Source organism: Lycium barbarum, chromosome 10, assembly GCF_019175385.1.
Source record: "Lycium barbarum isolate Lr01 chromosome 10, ASM1917538v2, whole genome shotgun sequence".
NCBI classification, from domain to species: Eukaryota; Viridiplantae; Streptophyta; class Magnoliopsida; order Solanales; family Solanaceae; genus Lycium; species Lycium barbarum.
In genome coordinates this window covers 117,136,747-117,158,641 of record NC_083346.1, presented here as the reverse complement: position 1 = coordinate 117,158,641, position 21,895 = coordinate 117,136,747, and the positions used below count along the sequence as shown (strand labels likewise).

Sequence of the window (21,895 nt, the reverse complement as noted above, 5' to 3'; positions counted from 1 at the left end):
TGCCGGGACGCTCAACTACAGAAGCCATCCATCTTGTGAGGAGACTGGTGGAGCAGTATAGGGAGAGGAAGAGGGACTTACACATGGTATTCATCGACCTAGAAAAGGCTTACGATAAAGTTCCAAGAGAGATCCTATGGAGATGCTTGGAGGCTAAAGGTGTACCTGTGGCGTACATTAGGGTGATCAAGGACATGTATGAGGGAGCCAAAACCAAGGTAAGGACAGTAGGAAGAGACTCAAAGCACTTTCCAGTTGTGATGGGGTTGCATCAAGGATCAACTCTTAGTCCGTTTTTATTTGCGTTGGTGATGGATGGATTGACGCGGCAAATTCAAGGTGAGGTGCCATGGTGTATGCTTTTCGCGGATGACATAGTCCTGATCGACGAGACTCGTAGCGGAGTTAACGCTAAGCTGGAGGGTTGGAGACAAACTCTAGAGTTTAAAGGGTTCAAGCTGAGTAGGACTAAGACAGAGTACTTAGAGTGTAAGTTTAGTGAAGCACCTCAGGAGGCTGGCTTAGAAGTGAGGCTTGGTACTCAGGCCATCCAGAAGAAAAGTAATTTCAAGTATCTTGGGTCTATTATGCAAGGCAGCGGGGAGATTGACGATGATGTCACACATCGTATTGGGGCAGGGTGGATGAAATGGAGACTTGCTTCCGGAGTGCTATGTGACAAGAAGGTGCCACCACAACTTAAGGGCAAGTTCTACAAAGTGGTGGTTAGACCGACTATGTTGTATGGGGCGGAGTGTTGGCCAGTTAAGATCTCTCACGTTCAAAAGATGAAAGTTGCCGAGATGAGAATGTTGAGATGGATGTGTGGCCACACCAGGAGTGACAGGATTAGGAATGAGGACTTCGGGACAAGGTGGGAGTGGCCTCGGTGGAAGACAAGAAGCGAGATTGAGATGGTTTGGGCATGTGAAGAGGAGAGACATAGATGCCCCAGTGCGGAGGTGTGAGAGGTTGGCCATGGATGGTTTCAGACGAGGTAGGGGTAGGCCGAAGAAGTATTGGGGAGAGGTAATTAGACATGACATGGCGCAGTTACAGCTTACCGAGGGCATGACCTTAGATAGGAGGGTTTGGAGGACCCAGATTAGGGTAGAAGGCTAGTAGATAGTCTCATTATCCTGTCTTATTAGTAGTCGCATTATTGTAGTATAATTTCTTGTGCTCTGATTTATGCTATTATCTGTTATTTCCTGTGCTTTGATTATTCTATGTTATCTGTGTCGCTTGCGTTATTTCTTTTCCATATCGCTTTGAATCTCTTGGCCTTATCTGACCTCTAGGGGTGTACATGGATCGGGTTGGTTCGGATTTTTTAAAGACCAAACCAAACCAATTGCATCGGGTTTTTTAATCTATACACCAAACCAAACCAACAAAAGTCGGGTTTTTCAACCTCGGGTTTTTTCCGGTAAAGTCTTCATACAAAACATATAATTTGTACTTCAAATATTTCTTTAGTCCTAGTAAGATACGACTATCTAATTAAGATATTTATTAAGAAAATAACACAAAACGTGATGAGAGATGACATTGTACTAAAATATTCAACGAAAAATATTAATGAAATTGCATAAAATAAAATTGTCATAATCTAAAAGTACTAAGTCATGCTACAATAAATACAACTAATTTATAAGGCATGTAGAAAATGATCATAATCTTAAAGTACTAAGTCATGCTAAAATAAGTACGGCTAATAAGTATTAATTACATGACTAGATATTAAAGAAAAAAATAAAATTAAGTTATGTATTTTCACTTTCTAAACTAATATAAAACTAAAGAATAAATATCAAAATTATTATCATTCTAGTGTTAGATATGAATTTCTTTTGTTAGCATTAGTATTGATTTGATTTTTGTTGAGGTTTATTTGAGTTACTAATATTATTGAGCTATAAAACTTATTAAACCATTCAAAATTCTAATTCCAAGCTTGAAATAATATGTTAAAAAACAAAAAACTATGAAAAGTTAAAGAAACATTTATAAATTACATTATAAATAAATATAACTATGTATAAAATATGTTTGAAATTTTATCAATGTAATGTCGGGTTGGTTTGATTCGGTTTGACTTTTTTTTAGCTAAAACCAAACCAAACCAATAGTGTTCGGGTTTTTCTTTTTAAAACCAAACCAAATCAAACCAAACCACTAGTCGGGTTTTTTTCTCGGTTTGGTTCGGATTATCGGTTTGGTGCGGTTTGTCGGTTTGCTTTGTACACCCCTACTGACCTCCTTTTTATGCTTTTTTTATTGAGCCGAGGGTCTTTCGGAAACAGCCGTCCTACCTTGGTAGGAGTAAGGTGCAGGTACACTCTATCCTCCCCAGACCCCACGTTGTGGGATTTCACTGGGTTGTTGTTGTTGTTGTACAATTGAAAACTATAATTTAGTATAGCACAAAATGAAAAAGATTACATTTCCTTTGCTGAATGGTACTGTCGTGAAGAACATGTATGCATTAATAGTTTAAGTGCTGATTGGTTTTTTGGTGGATTTGCAGAATAACAATGGTACAGATGCAAGTATCTTCTGTCTTATGATTTTGGCGATCTATGTACCAAACCGTTCAATGGTTATGCTGATATGTGGCTCTACAAACCGAAAGTATCCTGCCAATCTTGAATTAGGCCATACAAACACTTTGTTTTCTGAACTTTTCTTTAAGTACTTTATGTAAATGCTATTTGGCTTTTATTGTTATGACCTGATAACAATCTTCTTATTCTGCTAATTCACTAGTTCTAGGATTGAGTGACCTTAGCTTTTTGTATGATGTTAATTTTTTAAGATGTTGCTTTTGGAAGTTTGCATAATCATTCTAGGTAGTATTTTTCTGGTCAGAAACGGTCATCGTTTAGCTGTATACTTGTCTCTGAAATTTCTGATAACACTTCACCAAATTAGTCACTCATCAAACTGTATGTAGATGGGAGCACCCAGAAATTATGTTGGTATAGTTTCCACTTTGTTAACCTTCGTAGATATTACTCCCACCCCACTCCTACCTCACTCGCGCAGTGCCACCCCAGATCCTTCTCAAAGGGATAACTTAAAATTAGATTTATCATCTAATTGCCTAATGGTGGAAAGATAGATTTTTAACTTGTAGTGAGGAAGAAGAAGATGAACTTGAGCTAAGTTATTGAACCTGGAAAATGGTCTAGACAAGTTTGGTCGATATAGGTTAGCGAATTGCATGCCACTGGCCAGATTGTTATTCATGAATTACTTTCTTTAAAAGCGCATCTTTGTTTTTAATACAAGCATTCTTATTCCATTAGAATATCTCTCATAAAACAATACATAGATTTTCATAACTTAATGCTAGTATTATTTAATACTGCCAACCAAATGCTACATTAGTTATACAACACTATATTATCTTATGTGGGATTTCGTGCTGAGATAAATGATTCTAATATAATGAAGCAAGTGACCCCTTCACATATAAACTGTTCAACAGTAATCTTAGCATAATTGTGGATGCAGTATAATCACAGAGCTCAGACCTGAGACTGCAAAATGAAAGAAATGGTGAATAAGGCTATAAATAAAACAACTTTTGGATGAAGAAATTTCGAAATAACGAAAGTAGACAAAGGATATACCAAGAAACGTCTTTTATAGCTTTCCAGATGCTCCTTCGGGTCACGTTTAGTTATTGTATAAGCCTCAATTTGGTTCATCTCCTGCAGTAAATACACCATACTACATCATGTGATGTTCTGCTAAGTCACAATACCAGTGCTTATGCACACATGCCGAAAACTTGGATATGAGGCACACAAAGTCCATATAATGAAGAAAAATGGCATTTGAATAACTTTCACATAAAGTGGCTAGGAAATGAATGAACAACGCCTCATACGGCTCCATCCCGAGGTTCTGTCGTTGGCCTTGGCATTAAACCACTATCTATGGATGCATTTCTTCAGAATCTTTTGCTTCTCGGGTTTGGAGTTATCTTGTGATGGAAAAATATAGAAAGAACTTGAAACTCAGAAATTGGAAACTGAGAAAACAAGGAAAAGCTACAGAGGGTTGAGGCCAGCCTGGTGCGATGGCCCGGGTAGAGGAATTGGTCAACTATAAGGCTCATGAGTCATGACCTGAAAATTGCAGGTTTGAATCCTGTCCTCGCCTAATGTATATCTATGATTGTTGGGTGTTCAGCATTAGTATTAAAAAATTGCAATGTTTTCCGGAGTAAATGAGCTTCAAATAAATGATACACCATGACTGATTGGATGATTCTGAACTTTGTATATGCTTTCTATTATAGAATGGGCACTATCAGATTTAAGTTAGCAAAAGAAGCTATGTGGGCATATAAATTGTATACACACCCAATACAAAGAACAACAACAACATACCCAGTGTAATCCCACAAGTGGAATTGGGGAGGGTAGGATGCACACAGACCTTACCTCTACCTTTGTGGCGCAGAGAGGCTGTTTCCAAAAGACCCTCGGCTCAAAAGAAAAGAAAAGGGACAAAAAGAAAAGAAATTCGACGCAGATACAAAATATGACAGCAAAATAGATACACACCCAACACCTTTGACATAAATTTATAGGTTGACCTCTAAATTCTCCTATTTTATGCTAAGCATGAGGATGGCACTATAGAACTCAAACAGAAGATCACTATAAACTTGACAAAAGCAAACTCCAATAAAAGCTTAGAGAAACACCACGTTCTAGTATTCAAGTGATTATAATTTTGGTATATAACTATAGTTAAAGTTTTACTTCTGGTGGTCAAATCATTCCATTGGAAAGAGTATCAAAGAAAAGGTAATCCATGCAATACCTCGATCCATGCTGCAAGTTTTGTCCTGCCTGTTGTAATATCATATTTCTTTCCCTCGAGCAAGAAGGGCTGGAATCTTTCAATGAATGGGGCGTAAGCTATATCCACCTGTCCGTCACATATATGAGGTAGTAAATAAAGGAATACATGGCATAATTTTGCTGCACTCACAGAAATAATTCTTATGGTGAACATTAACTGCATATTTCACCTTTTCACTTACCAATCCATCTATAGATAGTATTTCCTACAATTCAATTAGGAATAACCAAAGTTAAGAGAGGGATACTCACAAGACTGAACGTACCAAGGAAGAAAGGTCCATCGACAAACTTGGAAAGAGCAGTCTCAATGAAATCAAATGCTGCAACTATACCAACTCATCTCAAACTTAAAGCTTAATTATCAAAGAGAAGTATGTAATTGCATAGGAGTAAAAACTTACTGGCATCATTTAGTTTGTCTTCCTTCAAAGACGAAATTACCGCTTTGTAAAAGGAGTCAAAGTAGGAGTATAATTCTTCTGCAAATTCTCTCTTGGAATGATCCTACATCAATGAGCACACGACTGATTTACGCAAATGCCTCTTTTTAAGCCATCATTTAGATTTTGTTCCTATTTTAAAAGATGTGGAAATATAGCCCTTGAGACTGTCAAAACGGTAGACTGTCATCTAAGGTTTAGAAATTTTAGACTGTGGTCTACCATTTTCTCATAAGATTTTCAGTTTGCTCTAAAGGGATCTTTAAACTGTGGTCCAAAAAGGTCCATAAGTTGAAGGGAAAAAAAAAAAAAAAAAGAGTGTCATTTACTAAAAAGTTGTCCCTTAAAATTTCTGTGAGAACACAAGTTGAAAGACGGCAAAACTAGGAAAAACTCAAAGAAGATCCTATCGAGAACTTACATCTGGGAAAAGTGAAGGTCCTTCAAAGTTACTGTCAATATATCTAATGAGATCCATGCTTTCTCCCTTAACTTCATTGTTGTGTTCCAGTGATGGTACCTGTTCAAGAAAATAACTAAGTTCTTGAAGCTGTCTTGGGATGGAAGTAGCAGCCACATGGTTCAGCACAACAAAATGACAGTAAACTGTAATGCAATGAACTAGTGTGTATATTTTGCCACCCAAACCTGTCAGTTAGGATCTATTGCAAATACTAAGTTAGCAGTCAAAAATCTGTATCCATTTTTCATCGTATTATGAATGGATCGGGTATATCACGGTGAATTCTTCAGAAAGTTGGCGAGGTATAACCAAAGACTCTATGCGGGCTCAAAGACGCAAAACAATTATATGGAAACTATTTCAAGCAAATGATTATTCCGCAGACCTAAATCTACTCATTTACCTCTGATCTATCAACCATTCAGAGATACGCTTTTCTTTACTTTTCACTGAATTTTCAAGTTCACGATATGTAAGAAAATTGATTGTCGGGCACTTAGATCACAGATGAAAGTGTCTTATAAGGGTACCTCAACCACAATTACACACACATAGAGGCACACAGAGAGACATCATTTGGTTTCAACTTATCGTTTAGGAATCAATAAATTAGGTCTATTGTAGATTTACGGTGCTAAAACAACAAGCGTATAGACCGCGGAGGTAGTATATAACTTATGGATTCAACAGAATCTAGTAGCTTTGATCGAAACTCTATGCGTTAAAGAATCACTAAATATGTACGGAATTAAATTAGAACCCAGTTACTAGCATTTGAGGTCATTTGGTAGAATCTAAAATCCATACGGTTCAAATCGTGGCTCTGCCTCTGCAAGCATACCAAATTAATTCTACTATGGTTATTATGGACTGGGGAAACTTCAAAAAAGGAAAGACTATTAACCATTTGAATAATTGTCACCATTTTTTTTAAACAAAAATGTAACTTTCACCTTATTTGCTGGATAAACCTTCTCCTTGTACCAATCTGGCCTGTTCTTCAGATCAATGGGAACCAACTGTATCTTTTCCTGCAGCCCCTGATTCACTTACAAGAATATACATCACTTAATTCTTAGGCAAATGGAAGGAATTCGAGTACACACTAAATTTAAGCAAATTCTATCAACACTTGCACGATTACAGACCTTACAATTTCTAGCGATCCACGTACGTTGAGCATATGGGCATGCGTAAGAGATATAAAGCCTTCAACCAAGAAAATGAAGTAAAATATATGAATTGACTATCAAAAGAGAGACAAATAATATATCAGGTTAATTTCACATATGTCACTGAACATTACCGACTGGAACATTAAAGCTACAGAACTACTTTTTATCACAGTTTTACGTACTATAAGAATAAGATCACAAAACTATACCCGCTATAACAGTAAAGTCACCTTGATGGTAGGTTTTACTTTATGGCGTATGAAGTTTAGTTACTTTAATGTGGCAAAGAATAGTACAGGAACGTTACAGTCTTATAATTTAAAGTTCAGTAACCATATCTGGATAAACCATATTATATCCTACAAAAAAGAAGAATAAAAACAACAATCACATTTTGAGCCGAAAAATAAAGAGCAATAAGTAAAACGCAACTAACTTTGGAGTTCCATCAAAGATTGCTGGAGGCTCTGAAGAGGAATCAAGGGCAGGAGGAAGTAACTCTCTTGAACTTCTGATTCAAACAAGGAATTGTTAGAACTAATAAAAAGAGCTAAACCCAATTGAAAGCACACCACTTCAAAACCATAACTAAACAAGGGAGTAAGCAAATGGAAGATATTATGGGTGTGTTTGGTATGGAGGAAAATTCTCTAGAAAAACAAGTTATTTAAAAAGCTGAAAAATGGCTTTCCCAGTAGGAGTAGAAAAAAGCAAGTTTCCTAAGTGACATTCTAAGCTCATTGTGTCTTTCCCATCCTCAACGCTACCAACCCCCACCCTTGACCATTCCACCCCACCACCCCTGATTTACCCCCTTCCCCCTCCCCCAGTAAGAACCCCTGATACAATCTTCTTGTATGTCGATTTAGCAAACCAATGTCTTAAGCCAAGACTAGGCTTCACTCCCCGCTTGATCTATAGTCATTAGGGCCTCCTAAAATGATCTACTAAGTTAATTGAGTTGTTTCAAAACATCAAAACAACCAGTTATTAATGAAATTCCTTGTCGGTTCTCTATAAAATATTTGTGTAGCTGAGGGCTTCCAAACATATGGTAAGCTAAAAATTGACAAATAACCAACCCACAATGAATAGGGAAGGAATCGTACTTATATTTCCATCCCTCCCCCCGATGGTGTTTTTTTAGATTACACATAAATGCTCTTGCGAGAATATTTTTTGTTATACTTACCAAATACTCCCTCCTTCTTAAATTATGTGATATTTTTCGTTTCTCGAGAGTCAATTTAACTAATCTTTGAAGCTAAATTAGATTAGATTATCTTACGATTTTAAAACTAAAATTTGGATATTAAAAAATTATGCAAAAAATACTAAAAGTTGCAATTCTCCTTATTGATGAAAAAATTACATTTTAAAACATATTGGTTTCACATAGTTTAAATCTCGAGTGAAAAGTGACACGTAAATTGGGACAGAGGGAGCGCCAAAAAATAAGTACTCCCTCCGTCCATTTTTATTTGTCTACTAAACTTAAAATACACGCCCCCTTTTACTTGTCCAGTTTAACAAATCAAGATAGAGTTTATCACTTAGTTCCTAATTTACCCTTATTGCTAACTACTCCTATAATCATTTCCCAATGCATCCAAAAAATTGAATTTATAATATTCAAAGGGTGATATAAACTTCTTACTTTATTAATTACTTCTTAAGAATTGTGTCTAGTCAAACATGGACAAGTAAAAATGGACGGAATGAGTACAAAAACTACTTACTATAGCAGGTAATTACTTTTACATGACAAAAATATTTTCCTACAAGAATTACAGAAAACTTAGCATAATAATGTAAAAAGAAATGTACCTGGAAGCCATTATTGAAACAACTGGTACAGTAAACATTCTGGGGGACCCAATGTGATTCCATTTTAATGGGTGTTTAGCATTAGAGAAATTTAAAGATAGAGAAGTGAATTTAGTCCTTGAAGGAGAAAGAATATGAGGATTGAAATTAATACTATGAATTTGATATCCAGTGCTTGGACTGGCCATTTCTTGCTTTGTGTTTTGTTTCGTAAAGGAGGTTCGTTAATCGTTAGTACTACGTTATATTCCTTATCTTCCTAGTCGACCCTAACGAACTGTGGTTTTTTTGTCTTTGGCAATTTTGACTGTTGATCTCAGTGGCGGAGTCAGGATATATACCAAGGCGTGTCACAAAACATATAGATATATTGCTACACAGGTTGGAACACACAATCTTAGGCATGTTTTGCAGCCCTTTAATCACTGCGCTAAACCATTAGCTTGTGTCAAGGATGTCAATACTAGTATACATACTTACAAAATCAAAATTTCATCAATCTATACAATGTAATTTTTCTGCGAAAGGTGTCGCTCGACACCCCTCGGGCTAGTGTAGCTCCGCCCCTGGTTGATCTAACAGTTAGCCCAAAAAAAGTGACTTTTAAGCATAATTGCTTAAAGTATTTTAAGTGCTGAAAGTTTTTTTTATAAATAAATAGTTACGTATTTAGATAAAAGTGCTTAAAGGATTTTTAGAAGTAAGGGTAGTATTAGAATTAATAGAAAATATAAGGAATAAAATAATAAAGTTATTGGTCAAACTAAAATGACTTTTAAGCAAAAAAAATAAAAATTGGGGATGAGCAACTTCTTGGTTTTGGCTTATTTTAAGCACTTTGTAACTTAATTTAAGTTGTTTTCTATTTTTACCAAATACTCAAATAAGTTAAAAATGACTTATTAACCAGGTTATAAGCCAATCCAAACGGGCTCTTAACGTGAACTCATATTTGAAGATCTAATATTAACATTTTTTGCTTCTTTTGTTTTTTTTTTTAATAAATATTTTTGAATCTGGAACAGTTTTTAAGGTGTAGATAATGTTTTTTTATCTTTATATTTGGTGTTGCAGTTTGAAATTTGATGGAACTTTTTGGTATTTTTTATTAAATCCTTTGCTTCACAATTCCAATAAAATCAGTTTGTCAAACATTTAATGCAATTAGTTATTTTATAATGTTTTATTGAAAGAAAATAGTTTCTACTTGAAGAGGTCAAATAATTTTTAACTTTTAAACGGAAATCACCTTCAGAATTATTTCAATTTTTAATTTTATAGCACCTATTTGATCAAACAAACAACAGTAATATATCCTGTGTAGTCCCAATAGGTGGGTACAAGGAGGCCTTAACCCTACCTCGTAAAGATAGATAGGTTATTTTCGATAAAACCCTCACTGCTAAGTAAAGCATTTCAAAGCAGTTAATAAAGAAGAATACACAAGTGAAAGCAGTAAAAATACAGGATAATGCAAAGTACCTAGCATGCAGAAGAAAGTACAATAACAACAACGAAATGAAGCACACGAAATACAGGCGGTAACAGATTTTAGAGAACAAGAAACTGCGAGAATTATAAGATAACACCTGTTTAACCAACACTTAAATATTACTCCATTTGTTTGTGTAGTTTTGACTTGGCACGAATTTTAAGAAAGTAAAAAAGATTTTTTAATCTTGTGGTCTTAAAATTAAACATATGTCAAATGTACCAAAATACTCTTTAATCTTGCATTTTAAGCCTGTCACGTGGAAAGTTAAAATTAAAGAGCTGCTAAAAAGGGAAAGAAACATTTTCTTTTAAATAGACGAAAAGAAAAATAAGACAAATAAATTGAAACAAAGTGAGTACTATCAATTTGTAATACTTCTATTTCATAAAATATTTTTCATTCTCTTTTACCATAAATCACATAATACTTTTCTAATCCTTTTTAAAAAATAAGTCATTTTCTTGAACATGATTTTTTTTTTTTTTTAAAATGACTCCTATCGAACGGTTTGTTTGCTATGACAATAAATATTTTCAGAAACATAAAATTCACGAAACCCCAAATTCTATCCTACAAACCCAAGTTTTCCATCATCCCTGATCTCTCTCACAATCCAATTCTTCATCAATGGAGGCTACTTCATTCTCCTTACCTTCATCTCACTCCTATCCATTTAAGTATCTTATTTTTTTTGTTGTATGTCCTAAAAAGAGTGTCTCTTTCTATTTTAAATAAATTGTGATAAGTTTTAGATCACAAAATTTAAAAATCTTCTTTTATTTCTTAAATTTTATGCCCAGTCAAACTAAGACATTCTAGCACGAAGGGAGTAAAAAACTCCAAGTTAGGGTGAAGGGTCAAATTTGCCCTTGAACTATGCAAAAATGTCAAATTTGCTCCTGAATTATGGGAAATATTCAAATTTACCTTTCATTTTAAAAAAATAATCCTTAATTGCGTGGACATGTGACATCACATGGTGCTCAACTTTCATCATTTAAATACAAATTTGTTCCATTTCCTATGTAAATTTGACCCCTACTAGCAATGAAGAGCGCATCCTTGACCCCTACTTTTAATGGAGGGCAAATTTGTATTATTTCGCAGGCAAGTTGAACCTTTTTATCCTTAAAAGAAATAGTCCCCCCGTTTACTTTTATTTGTCCAGTATTTTAAAAATAAATTTTTACTTTTACTTGTCACTTTTAGCATGTCAAGAGAAGATAATTCTTTTTTTATGTTTTTACCCATAGTATTAATTATTCACTTCAAATTATTTTTCAAATCTAATAAAAATATGTACTAATAAATATGGGCATATGAATAAATTATGCACTTTATTTATTATTTATTAAATAGTGTGAAAAATCTAAAATGGATAAGTAAAAGTGAACTGACGGAGTAATAAGTCAATTTCTAAAACACATTTTTTGAAAAATGACTCCTTTCGTTGGTGTGACAAATTTTTCAAAAACATAAAATTCATTAAATTTCCCATAATTCTACTAGTACAACTACTAGATAAGCCAATCCACCTTTTGCATCCTTTCTCATCTCTCTCAAGCCATCATCAATGGAGGCTACTCTTTTCTCCTTACCTTCTTCTTCCTCTCACTCATACCCATTTTCCCTAAAATCCCACTTTAACAACCCTTTCATAATTCCAGCCCCCACACATTCCAAACAACTCAAACCAAAATCAAGAACTCTAGTTATCAGGTCAGCAATAAGCAGAACCAAGAAAGAAGAAACAGTTGAAACAGTGAAACAACAACTTGAAGATTGTTACCTTTTAGCTGGAATAAGTTACAAGGGTTTAACTGTTAAGCAATTTCAAGAACTCAGGTCTCAATTACCTGAAACAACAAAGCTTCTTGTTGCTAAGAATACTTTGGTATTTAAAGCTATTGAAGGAACTAAATGGGAAGCATTGAAACCTTGTATGAAAGGTATTTGAAGGAAAAATATTTTATTCATAAACTAATAAATCTTTGAATGGTATCCTGGCATAGTCTCGTAGTTTGTTGTCCTTCGATTTCTGTTACTGCATTTTGTTTCTTTGTTTCGGTTATCGCATTATTTTGGTGTTGTTACTGTTCCTTTTTTTATAAATAAAATACAAAAGTAAAGCCGACACACATTCCCAAACAACTCAAACCAAAATCAAGAACTCTAATTATCTGGTCAGCAATTAGCAGAACCAAGAAAGAAGAAACAGTGAAACAACAACTTGAAGATTGTTACCTTTTAGCTGGGATAAGTTACAAGGGTTTAACTGTTAAGCAATTTCAAGAACTCGGGTCTCAATTACCTGAAACTACAAAGCTTCTTGTTGCTAAGAATACTTTGGTACTTAAAGCTATTGAAGGGACTAAATGGGAAGCATTGAAACCTTGTATGAAAGGTATAAACTAATAAATCTTTGAGTGTTGCCCTCTTTGCATACCAGTAGCATTAGTACTAGTCTTGTAGTTTCTGTCCTTCGATTTATGTTACTGCATTTTGTTTCTTTGCTTCGGTTATCGCATTATTTTGCTGTTGTTATTGTTCCCTTTTAGTGAATGCTATGTATTCTGAGTCTTTAATCTAGTATTTATTGCCATTTTAGTGGATTTATATAATTTAAACCTAAGTTACACGGACTCGGGTGCGGGTATCCGATACGGGTACGGATTCGAGTGTCAGATTCGACAAAATCTAAATTTAAGATTCGGGGGTGCGTATCCGGTTATGGATACGGGTGCGGGGATTCGGCTAAGAAAATTCAAAATTATATAAAAAATAGAGCTATAAAGATATTACAAATTTTGAGAGATATTCTTATGAAAAACTTACATGTATATGAAATAAAAGTACTTCTTGGTTTATCTGAAACATGAAGCAACATATATGAAATAAAAGTACTATAATATTGAAGGTATGTCATTTTCCTTATCTTAAATCTGGTTTATTTTTAGTTTTGAGAAATCTAAATCTCAAATTTTCCCCCCAAATTTGTCGACGGACTCCGGTCAAAGTATCCGTATGTGATTGACCGTATCCGGAACGTTTGCCGTTCCGGCACCCGCACCAGCCCGTATCCGGGACGGGGACGACACCCAAGATGGTGAGTCTGTGTAACTTAGATTTAAACAATCCTTTCATAATCCCAGCCAACACACATTCCAAACAACTCAAAACCAAATCAATAACTCTAATTATCAGGTCAGCAATAAGCAGAACCAAGAAAGAAGAAACAGTTGAAACAGTGAAACAACAACTTGAAGATTGTTACCTTTTAGCTGGAATCAGTTACAAAGGTTTAACTGTTAAGCAATTTCAAGAACTCAGGTTCAACTACCTGAAACTACAAAGCTTCTTGTTGCTAAGAATACTTTGGTACTTAAAGCTATTGAAGGGACTAAATGGGAAGCATTGAAACCTTGTATGAAAGGTATAAATTAATAAATCTTTGAGTGTTGCCCTTTTTGCATACCAGTAGCATTAGTACTAGTCTCGTAATTTCTTGTCCTTCGATTTCTGTTCCTGCATTTTGTTTCTTTGCTTCGGTTATCACATTATTTTGCTGTTGTTATTGTTCCCTTTTTAGTGAATGCTATGTATTCTGAGTCTTTAAACCTAGTACTTATTGCAATTTTAGTGGATTTATATAATTTAAACAACCGTTTCATGATCCCAGCCCACACACATTCCAAACAACTCAAAACCAAATCAAGAACTCTAATTATCAGGTCAGCAATTAGTAGAACCAAGAAAGAAGAAACAGTTGAAACAGTGAAACAACAACTTGAAGATTGTTACCTTTTAGCTGGTATCAGTTACAAGGGTTTAACTGTTAAGCAATTTCAAGAACTCAGGTCTCAATTACCTGAAACAACAAAGCTACTTGTTGCTAAGAATACTTTGGTACTTAAAGCTATTGAAGGGACTAAATGGGAAGCATTGAAACCTTGTATGAAAGGTATTTGAAGGAAAAATATTTTATTCATAAACTAATAAATCTTTGAATGGTATCCTGGCATAGTCTCGTAGTTTCTTGTCCTTCGATTTCTGTTACTGCATTTTGTTTCTTTGTTTCGGTTATTGCATTATTTTGCTGTTGTTATTGTTCCTTTTTTTATAAATAAATACAAAAATAAAGCCGACACACATTCCCAAACAACTCAAACCCAAATCAAGAACTCTAGTTATCAGGTCAGCAATTAGCAGAACCAAGAAAGAAGAAACAGTTGAAACAGTGAAACAGTGAAACAACAACTTGAAGATTGTTACCTTTTAGCTGGAATAAGTTACAAGGGTTTAACTGTTAAGCAATTTCAAGAACTCAGGTCTCAATTACCTGAAACTACAAAGCTTCTTGTTGCTAAGAATACTTTGGTACTTAAAGCTATTGAAGGAACTAAATGGGAGGCATTGAAACCCTGTATAAAAGGTATTCAAGGAAAATATTTTATGTTTGGGTATCCTTGCATATCAGTAGCATTAGTACTAGTCTTGTAGTTTCTTGTCCTTCGATTTCTGTTACTATCTTTTGTTTATTTTGCTTTGGTTATCGCATTATTTTGCTGTTGGTACTGTTATTTTTTGTGAAAGATATGTAATGATTTCTGTATACTTTTGTATTTTATTTTTAAAACTAGTATTCTGAGTCTTTAAATCTAGTATTTATTGCAGTTTTAGTGGATTTATATAATTTATATAACCCTTTCATAATCCCAGCCCACCCACATTCCAAACAACTTAAACCCAAATCAAGAACTCTAATTATCAGGTCAGCAATTAGCAGAACCAAGAAAAAAGAAACAGTTGAATCAGTTAAACAACAGCTTGAAGATTTTTACCTTTTAGCTGGAATTAGTTACGAAGGTTTAACTGTTAAGCAATTTCAAGAACTCAGTTCTCAATTACCTAAAACTACAAAGCTTCTTGTTGCTAAGAATACTTTGGTGCTTAAAGCTATTGAAGGGACTAAATAGGAGGCATTGAAACCTTGTATGAAAGGTATTCAAGGAAAAATATTTTATTTATAAACTAATAAATCTTTGAATGGTAGAAGGCTAGTTTATAGTTACTGTTTTGGTGTAGTTACTGTTCTTTTTTCCTATTTGACCTGCTTTGTTATTGTTTTATTCTGAGCCGAGGGTCTATCGGAAACAACCTCTAAGGTAGGAGTAAGGTCTGCGTACACTCTACCCTCCGCAGACCCCACTTGTGGGATTACACTGGGTATTTTGTTGTTGTTGGTAGGAGGTTAGTTGATAGTTTGAGTTTTGCCCTCTTTGCATACCAGTAGCATTAGTACTAGTGCCGTTGTTTCTTGTCTTTTGATTTCTGTTACTATCTTTTGTTTCTTTGCTTCGGTTATCGCATTATTTTGCTGTTGTTATTGTTCCTTTTTTGTGAATGCTGTGCAATGACTTCCGTATTATTTGCTGTGTCGGCTTTACTTTTGAATTTTATTTTTAAAACTAGTATTCTGAGTCTTTAAATCTAGTATTTGTTGCAATTTTAGTGCATTTATATAATTTAAACAACCCTTTCATAATCCCAGCCCACAAACATTCCAAACAACTCAAACCCAAACCAAGAACTCTAATTATCAGGTTAGCAATAAGCAGAACCAAGAAAGAAGAAACAGTTAAACAACAACTTGAAGATTGTTACCTTTTAGCTGGTATGAGTTACAAAGGTTTAACTGTTAAGCAATTTCAAGAACTCAGGTCTCAATTACCTTAAACTACAAAGCTTCTTGTTGGTAAGAATACTTTGGTACTTAAAGCTATTGAAGGGACTAAATGGGAAGCATTAAAACCCTGTATGAAAGGTATTGAAGGAAAAATATTTTATTCACAACACTCTGTTTTCCTTTTTTGTCTGTCCCAAAAAGAATGATATATTCCTATATTTAGAAATAATTTAACTGAAAACTTCCCTTTTACCCTTACTGAAATGATATACAGCCAAACAATATCAATGGCTTGTTTTAGACTACAAGTTTCAAAAATCTTTCTTTCTTAAACTTCGTGCCTAGTCAAACTATATCACATAAATTGGGACAAAGGGAGTAAATCTTTTGAGTGTTGCCCTCTTTGCATACCATTAGCATTAGTAATAGTCTCGTAGTTTCTTGTCCTTCGATTTCTGTTAATACCTTTTGCGTCTTTGCTTCGGTTGTCCCATTATTTTGTTGTTCTTACTGTTCTTTTTTTTGTGAATGCTATGTAATGATTTCCGTATTATTCACTGTGTCGGCTTTACTTTTGCATTTTATTTTTAAAACTAGTATTCCGAGTCTTTAAATCTAGTATTTATTGCAATTTTAGTGGATTTATATAATTTAAGCAACCCTTTCATAATCCCTGCCCACACACATTCCAAACAACGTAAACCAAAATCAAGAACTCTAATTATCAGGTCAGCAATAAGCAGAACCAAGAAAGAAGAAACCGTTGAAACAGTGAAACAACAACTTGAAGATTGTTACCTTTTAGCTAGAATTAGTTACAAAGGTTTAACTGTTAAGCAATTTCAAGAACTCAGGTCTCAATTACCTTAAACTACAAAGCTTCTTGTTGGTAAGAATACTTTGGTACTTAAAGCTATTGAAGGGACTAAATGGGAAGCATTGAAATCCTGTATGAAAGGTATTAGATACCAAATATTTTTCACTTTAGTTGAAATTTTTGAAGTTGGTGCTGAAGTTAGAGTTATGTTTGGTTATAGTTTTTGCAAAAAAGAATAAAATTGGTTGTTTGAATGTACTGAAAGTGAAAAATTCAAGTTGTATTAGGAATTTTCATGGCCAAAAGCTGATTTTCAAATAAAGTGAAGAAATTCCAGAAAAAAGTGAATAATTCTCATGGCCAAACGGGTCCTTAATAAATCTTTAAATGTGTAGAAGGTTAGTAGGCAGTTGAGTGTAGCCCTTTTTACATACCAGTAGCATTAGTACTAGTCCCATAGTTTCTTTCTTCTTGTCCTTCAATTTCTGTTTCTACATATTGTTTCTTTGCTTCGGTTATCACATTATTTTGATGTTGTTACTCCCTTGTTACTGTTCCTTTTTAGTGAATTCTATGTAATGATTTCTGAATTATTTGCTATCTCGGCTTACTTTTTGTATTTTATTTTTAAAAATGCTTTGAGATGAGTTGCTTGAGGCGAGGGTCTTTCAGAACAGTCTCTCTACCCCCACGAGGTAGGGTTATGGTCTGTGTACACCCCACCCACTTGTGGGATTATACTGGGTATGATGTTGTTATTGTTGCTGCTCTCTGTAATTCTCCACAATTTCCCACCACACTAGAAAATAGCTAGCAACACCTCTATTTATAATAGTACGAAACCTACTTTAACTCACATCAGGAAAACCTATTTCTATATAATTCTGATTAGACATGAATTAAGATACCAAATCCTAAGCAATTTTGATTTCCTACAATTTTTGAATAATTTTTTCCAACAGGTATGAATGCTTGGCTTTTTGTTCATAGTGAGGAGATTCCAGCTGCATTAAAGCCTTACAGGGCTTTTCAGAAGGAGAAGAAATTGGAGGAAAATGATTTTACTGGTGGGGTTTTTGAAGGGAAGTTTTATGGGCCTGATGAGTTCAAGACACTCGAGAATTTGCCTACAAGAGCAGAGATTTATGCACAACTTCTTGGATCTTTGAAAGGACCGGCTTCGGCCGTTGTTGGGACTATTCAGGCCCCAGCGAGGAATTTGGTTATGGTGCTTCAAGCTTATGTAAAGAAATTGGAGGAAGAAGGTGGAAGTCAATAGTTTGTTGTAGTTCTTTGAAATGGTATGCTAATCTTATTGTCAATTTGTTCAAAATTTGAAATTTTCTGGAAGATGGAATTTTGTAAATTCATGTTTGGTAGAATGGTAATTAATCACTGCCAATTTTCCTGATTCGTGTCCTCATGTTAGGCGGATGATTTCAGTTACTTTCTGCACTTTCCATTATTTGTGATCCAAGAAAGTAGTTTGTCTTCCTGCCCCAGCTCATTAAATTTGTGTTAACACAAAAAGGGCAGCTCGGTGTTGGGAAATGCCGACCACATTGCATCATTATATCGGTGTTGAGGCCTTTACTGATGCAAAGCTTGAGACCATAAAGGATAGCTTTTGCTTCAGCCATGTTATTGGATTGCTCTCCATAATATTCAGCAAAAGCACAGATAAATCGACCATTATTATTTCTGATGATACATTCTCCTCCTGAGCTACCAGGATTACCTTTGCAACACCCATCTGTGTTCATTTTTAGCCATCCCATATCTGGTTTTATTCAATAAACAGGGTGTATGCTAATAGCTTCCTTTGCCAGCTCAATAGCAGTACACATCCCTGTCCAATTTGTAGGCAACTGAACCTTCGGGAATTGACTGTTAATAATGATACTGATGTACGTCTTCACCTATAGTTCTGTTGCTCATTGGAGTATTGTCATAAATGGCACTGCATCTATTTTCCCAGATCTCCCAACAGATGATAATAGGAAGGCATTGGATAAGATTGGCATATATGTTCGTTGTTGGTTTTTGAGAGCCACCAAGACATGGGAAGTTGTCTGTTGCTACCATCATTGATGCGAATTCCACAAACCTGCCCAAAGAAAGACCAAACTTGCTTAGCAATATAACTTTCACATATTAAATGCATAATGGTCTCCTGTTTGTAAATGGCACAACAAGAACATCTAGAAGCAATAGGGAGTTTGAACTTTTTTACAGCCTCATCAGTAGAGAGTCGGTTATAGAGTAATCTAAGCATAAAGAAAGAGATTTTTAAAGGGAATATGTTTATGCCAGATCATGTTAGCAGAGAAAGAGTTAGTTCTATGCTTCCTGAGGTAATGTCATGCTGATTTGCAAGAAAAAACTCCTGAGGTGTCAATTGCCCAAACTGGCCAGTCCTCTCTGCCTGTATGGATCTTAACAGTCAAAATATCATTGACAATGCTGGGCACTGTACTTCTGAGGTTTGAAATGATCCACTCTCCATTGCTAATAAAGTTGTTAACCAGACACTTTCTAGGAGCATTGTATTTGTGGGTGATCATAGCTAGTGATCCTTTGCAGTCCAATTATCCCACCAAAAGGACACCTTGCCAGAACCAATCTTCCACAAAATCTGCTTCTCAGTATCAACTTTGATGTCCATCAGTCTTCTCCAAAGATGAGATTGACCATAAGACCAATTTCTGAGAATAGGGTGCTTTCTCTTGCAATATTTAGCTTCAAGACATTCTTTTAGAAGGCTGTCTTTGGTCCTGAAATTCCACCAAGCTTTAGCACTGAAAGTGTTGCAGAAATCAGATAAAGATCTAACACCAACTCCTCCTTCCTTGGTAGGGAAGCATAAGTTCTTCCATTTTAGCCAATGGTATTTGTACGGTAAATACTTACCACACTGGGTGTTTACACCAATCAATGCACTTTACTATGGTTAACTGACATTAATTAATCATGACTAAGTGATAGTTGTATATATTCAAACCCATGTCATACATCCATTGGTTTGGTGTAAACACCCGGTGTAGATAAGTTTTTACCGTATTTGTACCTGTTATCATCTTTACCCCAAAAAAAGTTAGCAATTATTTGCTCCATTTGTTTAAGAGCTGTTTTTGGGTGGATAAACACACGCATTGTATATTCAGAGTAGTGAATCTATAAAGTTGAGTAATAGTTTACTTGATAGAATGTACTTCTCCAATCCATTTTAACTATAACGTTAATTCCTTACACGCCTATTAATAAAACGATAAATACAAAATATAATTTACTAAGTTATTCTTATTTATCTGATTTTTTTTTTTTAAATTGAAGTGATAATTATTTTGAAATAATTTTTCTAAACTAAATGGCTATTAATTTGGGACAGAGGGAATATTACTTTCTACTCTAATTCCTCCTCTTGTTGCCTTGTTCCACCTTGCCAATTGCTTGTTGACTTTATTTGTTGTGGACTTGTGGTATTCATTCCAGTGAATTCCTATTTCATAATTGAAATAATTACATTCATCTACGTTATAAAACCAACAAAATCCATCAATAACTTGTCTGTAAATTCATGATTTCATCATTATCAAATAAGTCTATTAATCTTTCACACACATATGATTTTGTGCCTAAAATAAAAAAGAAAATTCTAAAGAGGAAAAATATACAAATCACCACATAACTATTTCAATTTGAATCACCAAATTTGCCTCGAGGATAACACATAGTTTATACCTAAAAAAAACTAATATGCATGTCTAGAAATTTCAAATCAAAAGTCCTACTTACCAAATTTGCGACTCTTCATAAGAAGGAATTTGTCGCACAATGTTAATTGATCTTAATTAAAACATGATTTCGCAATATAAAATTTACATAGTAAGAAGCTACATAGAAATACGACAAAATTTTCAACTATTTATATTACAAAATACGAAAATGATGTATAAAAAATTGTGGTCCAAAAACTATTTTTTTGACTTCTCAAACAGTAATATAATGTCACCTAAAGTTAAAAACAAAAAAAGGGAAATAAGACATCACAAACTTAAATTTATCTTTCCAGTTTCACAAACTTCGTTTTTCGTGCAACTTTCTGTATCATTCCAATTTATCATATATCTTTACATGCGTTTCATTAAATCATGCCAATTTATCAATAATTATATGATTTAACTAGGTGATAATATACATTAACTAATCACGGTTAAGTAAGAAAAATGTGGAGTATTTGCTAATGCAACAGGCGTTTATTAATTTGATAAAAACATTCGAATTAATTTTTTACCTTCATACTATTCCATTAATGATTTTTTTAATTTCTCATTCTCTTATACTGAGGTCCCAACTAATTCACATTTGCGCTGCGTCGGACCGATCAAAGAGCAGAGCAAAATGAAAAAATTTATGGGTCCCACCAAAATGCTTGGTGGTATTCTTATTAGAGCCCGTTTGGATTGACTTATAAGTTGCTTATAAGCTGTTTTCAGTTTTTTTGAGTGTTTGACTGGCCAGCTTAAAGTCATTTTGTGCATAAAATAAGCCCAAAAAAATAATTGAACCCGTTTGACTTAGCTTATTTAAAGCAGCTTATAAGCTGCTTATTTTAAGCTCATCCAAACAGGCTCTTAATGTAAAATGTAAACCATCACCTTATCAAGGAGAAAAGGACATAAATGGTTCCTTAACTATGAGAGTAGGTTCAAAATAGTCCCTTAACTATGCACTTAACGGTTTTGGTCCTTTAAGTTTGCCATAAGTTAACAAAAAGGTCCCTCAACTATGAGGTTTGGTTAAAAATAGTCCTTAAGTATGCACGTAACAGTTTTGGTCCTTTAAGTTCGCCAAATGTTAACACTTTTAGTCTCCGACAAAATATTCATCGAACTCTGTTTGTTAGATTTGACGAGAACTATGAAAAAATTAGCGACAACTCACATTTGGGTGTACGCATTACTAAAGAAAAGGCCAAATACCTTAGGATAAAACCGATGGACATCAGTCGGTTATACGTAAAAACAGAGGGAAAACCTACAGACTTGATAATGTCAGAAAATAGTGTCTCGGAACACAAAGACCAATGGACTCTGTAGATTAAAA

The 21,895-nt window shown here is 34.5% G+C and overlaps 3 protein-coding genes across 12 annotated transcripts in view; 2 read left to right on the top strand and 1 right to left on the bottom strand.

The window, feature by feature from the left end:
* LOC132613700 (nuclear transcription factor Y subunit B-10-like) overlaps positions 1 to 21,895 on the top strand; it is a 36,189-nt gene that overhangs the window by 9,026 nt on the left and 5,268 nt on the right. For 3 of the 4 annotated variants that reach the window (XR_009572056.1, XR_009572057.1, XM_060327882.1), the window contains one exon: positions 2,531 to 2,790. The exons of the other annotated variant lie outside the window; for it this stretch is intronic. The gene's annotated coding sequence lies outside the window, so the exon portion shown is untranslated. Of the gene's footprint in view, positions 1 to 2,530; positions 2,791 to 21,895 lie in introns of those variants that run through there. 4 annotated transcript variants of the gene reach the window in all.
* Positions 3,339 to 9,014, bottom strand: LOC132613698 (protein IN2-1 homolog B-like). Of its 6 annotated transcripts, none has more exons than XM_060327876.1 (10): positions 8,792 to 9,014; positions 7,401 to 7,475; positions 6,943 to 6,998; positions 6,743 to 6,837; positions 5,748 to 5,846; positions 5,288 to 5,390; positions 5,136 to 5,206; positions 4,843 to 4,950; positions 3,639 to 3,719; positions 3,339 to 3,545 (listed from the first exon to the last, which is right to left on the bottom strand). In XM_060327876.1, the coding sequence occupies exons 1-10, from the start codon at positions 8,977 to 8,979 to the stop codon at positions 3,534 to 3,536; spliced, it is 888 nt and encodes a 295-aa protein (XP_060183859.1). In that variant the 5' UTR covers positions 8,980 to 9,014; the 3' UTR covers positions 3,339 to 3,533. The 6 variants fall into 6 exon arrangements, with proteins under 6 accessions (XP_060183859.1, XP_060183858.1, XP_060183860.1 ...); XM_060327875.1 differs by having other exon boundaries at positions 5,136 to 5,212; positions 7,401 to 7,472; XM_060327877.1 differs by having other exon boundaries at positions 6,743 to 6,829; positions 6,938 to 6,998; positions 8,792 to 9,012.
* Positions 11,787 to 18,200, top strand: LOC132614003 (large ribosomal subunit protein uL10c). Of its 2 annotated transcripts, none has more exons than XM_060328333.1 (2): positions 11,787 to 12,235; positions 17,752 to 18,200. In XM_060328333.1, exons 1-2 carry the CDS (start codon positions 11,860 to 11,862, stop codon positions 18,066 to 18,068), a joined length of 693 nt encoding a protein of 230 aa, XP_060184316.1. In that variant the 5' UTR covers positions 11,787 to 11,859; the 3' UTR covers positions 18,069 to 18,200. The 2 variants fall into 2 exon arrangements, with proteins under 2 accessions (XP_060184316.1, XP_060184317.1); XM_060328334.1 differs by lacking the exon at positions 11,787 to 12,235 and adding an exon at positions 13,869 to 14,247.